We start from the raw sequence: 6410 nt of genomic DNA, 5'->3' as shown, positions 1-6410 counted from the left end.
GGCACCCTCAGCTCAACACAGCCTCTGGTGGGGCTGGTACGTGGGGCTGCGATGTGGGTAAAGAGGAATAAATCAGGCTGGAGGTGATTTTTTTCAAATAATGATGTGCCTATGTTTAAAAAAGAAATTCAGTGCCACCTCTAGTGATTGGGGGCATCAAAACGATCACTCGTGAGCATCCCTGATGAGGGAGCTGCGGGTTTGATGTCCTTCTCACCCAGCAGCTCACATCTGGTTTTCTTTTCTGCCACATTTGGTTTTTTTACACTAATTTTAGCAATGAGAAATGTATATTTGAGTTGATACTGAGTGATATTTAATTAATATTGATTGCTGGCATAATTAGGAAGTACATAGCCGTAATAAACACACAACACATGCCATCTCTTAATACCAGGAGAGAGCTGGACTTTTCTTGTGCTTACAAGTGCATCTGGCTGGCTGATGTGTCTCACGTGCAGGAGAGGAAGAGCTGTTCAAAGGGAAGAAATGAAGTCTCAAAAGCAAAATAAATCAAAGAAGTTAGCTTGTAAATAAAGGGAAAGTCGTTTGCTGAGGACCGGAGATGGTCACAGGATCTCCTAGGAAGAAGCTGGCTCCGATACAGGAGTTGAAAACGCCCACTGCTGTAAATTTTGAAATAAGTGGATTTGGGAATGCATTTTAGCTAGAGAAAAACATTTGGAAAGCGAAGCAGTAGTATCTTAAACAAACTCCAAATATTTAATTCCCGTTGGTCTCTAGGCAATACCTGTAGCTGGAAGCTTGCCAGCACCTGCTTGGGGATTTCTCATTGCTCCCTGGGCCGGTGCGTGGGATGGGGGAGGCTGTGGGCTTGTGATGGCTTCAGTGAGGCATTTAAAAAAAAAAAAAAGGAAATAGCCTGAAGTTTCCCTATTTTAGAGGACTTGGGGTGTATTTTGTTGTTGCATTGCTTGGGCTGTCTGTCCCGAGAGCCCCGCTGTTCCCGCTCACGCCATGGGGAGTGGGGCAGAGTTGGAAATTTAGTTTTAATTTAGTTTTTGGGTCCTTTGAGATTTTATTTAGCACTTTAGCCCATCTGTTTGTTTACATGGGGTCGATGCTGGCTCCTGGTTCAGCGGCTAGGAGGGTGTCGCCACCTGCTTTGCCTTGATGCGAGATGTTGGTTTTACTTCCCCAACCAACCCCGATAGTTCCCGAGGGTGCAGCAGCTTCAATGCAAACCCAAGAGACACCTTATTCCCCTGTTTTTTCCCCAAATATTTAACGTGGGACCTTCTGCTCATATGACATAGTGGATTAGTGACCCAGCAGTGACAGGCCATCCCAAAAAGCTTCTTCCGTTCTCTTGCCTGAAAATGCCCTATTTATTCTCCAACTTCACGCTCTTTTGGGAAAATAGGGGTTTCAGGATATGGCAGTGAGCTGGGAGATCCCAGGGCTGGCACGGGTGATTAAGAGGCTGAAAATCTTCCCTGTCCAGATCAGGGATGCCACAGCCAGGGCTGGCTATGGAGGTATCCTGCATTCCTACACCGTCATGGGCTTTAAAACCTGTTATGCAAAAGCCCTGCAGCTGTTCTTCCTCTAAGGCAAATGATTGAGGCACTCCCAAACCTTGTAGGTATTAAATAGGCGGGTAAATATCCAAATTGTCGGGCGAGCTGGTGCGAACAGTGTATACCGGAGCAGCAAAACTCAACTCAACTCAGCCCAGCCGTCGTGGTTTAACCCCAGCTGGCAACTAAGCCCCACCCAGCCGCTCGCTCACCCCCCCCCCCAGCGGGATGGGGGGGAGAATCGGAAGGGTAAAAGTGAGAAAACTCATGGGTTGAGATAAAGACAGTTTAATAGGGAAAGCAAAAGCCGTGCACACAAGCAAAGCAGAACAAGGAATTCCTTCACTCCTCCCCCTGGCCCGGCAGGTGTTCAGCCATCTCCAGGACAGCAGGGCTCCATCACGCATAACGGTGACTTGGGAAGACAAACGCCATCACTCCAAATGACCCCCCCTTCCTTCTTCTTCCCCAGCATTGTATGCTGAGCACGATGTCATATGGTGTGGAACATCCCTTTGGTCAGCTGGGGTCAGCTGTCCTGGCCGTGTCCCCTCCCAGCTTCTTGTGCCCCCCCAGCCTGCTCGCTGGTGGGGTGGGGTGAGAGGCAGAAAAGGCCTTGCCTGTGTGTCAGCACTGCTCAGCAGTAACGAAAACATCCCTGTGTTATCAACGCTGTTTCCAGCACACACAAAAAACATGCCCCATACCAGCTACTATGAAGGAAATTAACTCTACCCCAGCCAAACCCAGCACACCAGCCCAGCCCCACTGGTGGGATGCAAACAGCATCTCCCTAACACTCCTCTAGTGATGGCTTGCAGCAGCCAGGGAAGTCTAAGAATACGGTTTAATAAAAAATTCCTTTTTCTCCCTGCAAGCCTTATTCTGTGCAATCCTTGTGCAGGAAGCTCCTGCCAATGTTTTGCTAGGTAGTATGGTTGTGTTTCGTTAAGCCGGGGTTTCCCCGGTTCCCCGCTCTACACCCGGCTCTGGCACGGCAATGGGAGCCCCTGGAGCGAGGGTGCACCCGGCAGTGCTGCCGATGCTGGATTTAGGAAGCCAGGACCCACCGTGGACTCCCCGGGATGCTGTGCCTCAGTTTCCCCACCTGTAAAATGGCCTTTGGGGAGGGGGAATGATGGCAGAACATGTTTCCCCATGACATTGGTATAGGTGTTTCCCCATCCTGTATTAGATTGAAAAGGCAGCCTTAAATTATTTTGCAAACTCATTTTATTTGGTAAAGAAAGGAGGCTCCTGCAGGGCAGTGCTTTGTTTTGACAGGAGCTTTTTTTTGCGTGCAATTGCTGGGGAGCAAAAAAGAAGATGAGGGTGTCTACAGGGCTCTCAGTGTCATTTTTCAAGTTGGTTGGTTATTGCAGTGAACCCGTTCCCACAGCTCTTTTGGTTTTCGGCATCTTTTTGGGGGGTTTGGGGCCATTTCCATGAAGTCCCGCGGGGTGCGGGTTGCGATGCTGGCTGGTGAGAAGCTCTAAGCAAAGCCCGCAGCACAGCGGTGTGGATTCCCGGGCAGATCTCCTTACGGTTCGACCTGGGCACGTGTTTTGGGGCCAGTTTCAACCCTTCTGACACGGGGATGCTCTTGTTGCAGGTGTCCTGTCTCTGTGGCTCTGCACCATGCCTGCTCTGCGGCTGCTGTCCCTCGGCCAAGAACTCCACCATCTCCCGCCTCCTCTTCACCTTCTTCCTCTTCCTCGGCACCCTTGTGTCCATCATTATGATAATCCCTGGCGTGGAGAAGGAGCTACACAAGGTAAAAAACTCACGGGGGTCACTGGGCTTGATTGCCATGGGGAAGAGGTTTAGCTCGTGGTGGGTACGGGAGGCTGAATCAGAAGGTGAATTTTGGGGGCATGATGTTGCTTCTGTTCCTTTTTTTTCTGAGCACCTCGCTGGGAGAGGGTGTTATTAACCCCAGTTTTCAATGGAGGGGACAATGCAGTGGGATAATTTCATGCATTATCTAGTTTTCCCGGTTGTCTCCCAGGAAAGTTTCCTATATCCCATTTTTGGGGGTTCAACCGGCCAAGTGACTTGCAAGTCATGGAGGTGGGACTGCAGATGCAGGGAGCTGAGGTCTGCCAGCCCAGCTGATGCAAAGGCTGGGCCAGGCTTTTTGGGAAACGCTGGTTTCATCCCAGCTTTCCACTGACCTGCAGGGTGGCTTTAGCTGTGTCACCCCACCGCTGTCCCCGAGCAGGCCTACTGCTTGCTTTATGGGTGGCATTGAAGCAGTCATGGGCTGGCCCATCTTTGGTGGCACCAGGGCTCGTGGCGGGTGCAGGATGCTGGGGTGATGCTCACCCTCCCGTCGCCTTTGCAGCTCCCCGGCTTCTGTGAAGGCAGCGGGTCGGTCCTGGGGGTCCAGACCCACGTTGACTGTGGCAGCTTCCTGGGCCACAAAGCTGTGTACCGCATGGGCTTCGCCATGGCTGCCTTCTTCTTCCTCTTCGCCGTGATCATGGTGTGCGTGCGCAGCAGCAAGGACCCGCGAGCCGCCGTGCAGAATGGGTGAGCGTTCGTCCCTGGGAGGGGGGGATGCTGGTGTGAGGAAGGGCCAGACCCCCCTTCCCTGCTGGGTTCCCGCTTGCAGACTGTGCCTCCTCTCTCCTCCCGCAGCTTCTGGTTCTTCAAGTTCCTGGTGTTGGTGGGGATCACGGTGGGGGCCTTCTACATCCCCGACGGTGCCTTCACCTCAGGTGAGGAGTTGCCCCTGCTCTCCTCTGCATCTCTGGGTTAACCCAGGGCCGGAGTCGGCATCCCTGCTGCTGTGTGCCCCTGCCATTGCCAAATTCCCATTATCCCCACTTTTAACTGTTTTTTCTCTTCCCCTCAAGTCTGGTTTTACTTTGGTGTGGTCGGCTCCTTCCTCTTCATCCTCATCCAGCTTGTCCTCCTCATCGACTTCGCCCACTCCTGGAGCCAGCTGTGGCTGCGCAACGCGGGCGAGAGCAATGCCAAGGGCTGGTACGCAGGTTGGTACGGCTGGCACCGCAGAGGGTTTAGGGATGGGGACACTCATCCTGGGGCTGGGTGACACTGAGCTGGAGGGGACTCCGGGCTCTGCTCCAGCCTCTTCCCTTTTTGCTTTCTCCCCCAGCCCTTTGCATCATCACCTTCATCTTCTACGCCACCTCCATTGCGGCCATAGTGCTGCTCTACGTGTACTACACCAAGCCCGAGGGTTGCACAGAGGGCAAGGTCCTCATCAGCATCAACCTCATCCTCTGCCTCATCGTCTCTGCCGTGTCCATCCTGCCCAAGATCCAGGTGAGGCGGCGGGGGGCACCTGGGAGGCCGGTGACGAGTCACTGCGGGGCCACCCGGGGGGTACGGGGCAAGCCCTGAGCACCCGCCGTTGCATTTGCAGGATGCTCAGCCGCACTCGGGGCTGCTGCAGGCGTCCCTCATCACCCTCTACACCGTCTATGTCACCTGGTCTGCCCTGGCCAATGTACCAAGTAAGCAGGATGCGGCCTCAGGCTCAGGAGGGGGTTGCATGGGGCAGAACCACACACTGGGGTGGGTGCTTTGCCCCCCAGGGTCTCTGGGGGCTGGGGAAAGGCGCTGAACGCCCTGCGTTTCCCCCCCCAGCCCAGACCTGTAACCCCACACTGCTGGTGAGGAACAGCACCGGCTCGGCGATGGCCCCCCAGCCGCTGACAACCTGGTGGGACGCTCCGAGCATCGTGGGGCTGATAATCTTCATCCTCTGCACTCTCTTCATCAGGTGAGGAGTTGGCTTGTGCCCCCGGGGACTGCGCTATCCCTCTGCCTGCCCGGAGCAGAGAGGCATCGGGTGGCTTTTAGGGAAAGGTGATGCTGGAGGGGAGGTCGCAGCTTGGTCCAGGGTTTTTGTCACTAAGTGCCTCTTGCAAAGCCGTCCCCAGGGATACAGGCAGGATGCTCTGTGGGGTCGTGGTCACAGCTTTTAGGGTTTCCACACAAGCTGCATCCCCCAAACTGCCCTGCCCATCCCGGGGGGGGAGAGTGAGCTTGGGCTGGGGGGCAGCCGAGGAGGCAGCAGGCAGGCAGCCCTGAGCCTGCTGTCCCTCTGCCCGCAGTGTCCGCTCCCAGGACCACCCACAGGTCAACAAGCTGATGCTGACGGAGGAAAGCACGGCCGGAGTGGGCAGCGAGGCGGCGGCCGTGGAGAGCGGGCTGCACCACGCCTACGACAATGAGCAAGACGGCGTGTCCTACAACTACACCTTCTTCCACCTCTGCCTTCTCCTCGCTGCCCTCTACATCATGATGACCCTCACCAACTGGTACAGGTGGGCAGAGCTCCTGCGGGGACCGGGGACTGTCCCCCTTCCTCTGCGTCCCCTTCTCCTGACGTCCTCCCTGCTCTTGCCCTGGGCACAGATGTTTGCCGTGATGCATCCATGTGCAAGCCCACTTAACATGCACCCTAATCAGCGTTAATTATTTTTAGGTAGCATAAGGCTGCCAGCTCCCTGCTGCAGCATCCTCTGCTGCAGCTCAGGATCCCTTGGGACGTGGGGGGAGCAGGGACCCAGCCCTGGGGTGCTGTAGACTGCAGCACCGGGTTGCATCCCCTGGGCGAGCTGCGGGGAGCTGCATGGCTGCAGGCACGGGGCTCCTCCGCTCTCCTCCATGCTCTTTGCATTGCACCCATGGCTCGGTGCTCGCAGCCTCCATCCCTCCCCAGCGCAGTTGCTGCTCACCATGCTCGGGACGGGCAGGGGGATGCCACCCTGCCAGCACAGGACAGTGATGGGTGCCATCCGCTTGTTTGCTGTTTCAGGCCGGATGAGAGCTTGCAGGTACTGACGAGCCCCTGGACGGCCGTGTGGGTGAAGATCTGCTCCAGCTGGGCTGGGC

General features: G+C 55.4%; 1 protein-coding gene across 1 annotated transcript in view; it reads left to right on the top strand.

Annotated features, from left to right (window-relative positions):
* The first annotated feature begins 3147 nt into the window (after positions 1 to 3147).
* Positions 3148 to 6410, top strand: part of SERINC2 (serine incorporator 2) — a 4011-nt gene continuing 748 nt past the window's right edge. The window contains exons 1-9 of the mRNA XM_009322230.1: positions 3148 to 3315; positions 3886 to 4073; positions 4182 to 4261; positions 4400 to 4537; positions 4663 to 4832; positions 4933 to 5023; positions 5157 to 5292; positions 5627 to 5839; positions 6334 to 6410. The exon at positions 6334 to 6410 is cut by the window's right edge and continues 748 nt beyond it. Of these exons, the coding sequence (XP_009320505.1) occupies positions 3280 to 3315; positions 3886 to 4073; positions 4182 to 4261; positions 4400 to 4537; positions 4663 to 4832; positions 4933 to 5023; positions 5157 to 5292; positions 5627 to 5839; positions 6334 to 6410 (1129 nt within the window). The 5' untranslated portion in view covers positions 3148 to 3279. The remainder of the gene's footprint in view (positions 3316 to 3885; positions 4074 to 4181; positions 4262 to 4399; positions 4538 to 4662; positions 4833 to 4932; positions 5024 to 5156; positions 5293 to 5626; positions 5840 to 6333) is intronic.

This window comes from Pygoscelis adeliae, unplaced genomic scaffold (assembly GCF_000699105.1).
Source record: "Pygoscelis adeliae isolate BGI_AS28 unplaced genomic scaffold, ASM69910v1 Scaffold513, whole genome shotgun sequence".
In the NCBI taxonomy this organism is placed as follows: domain Eukaryota; kingdom Metazoa; phylum Chordata; class Aves; order Sphenisciformes; family Spheniscidae; genus Pygoscelis; species Pygoscelis adeliae.
Note: the sequence above shows the minus strand (reverse complement) of the source record. Positions and strands in the feature narration are given on the sequence as shown.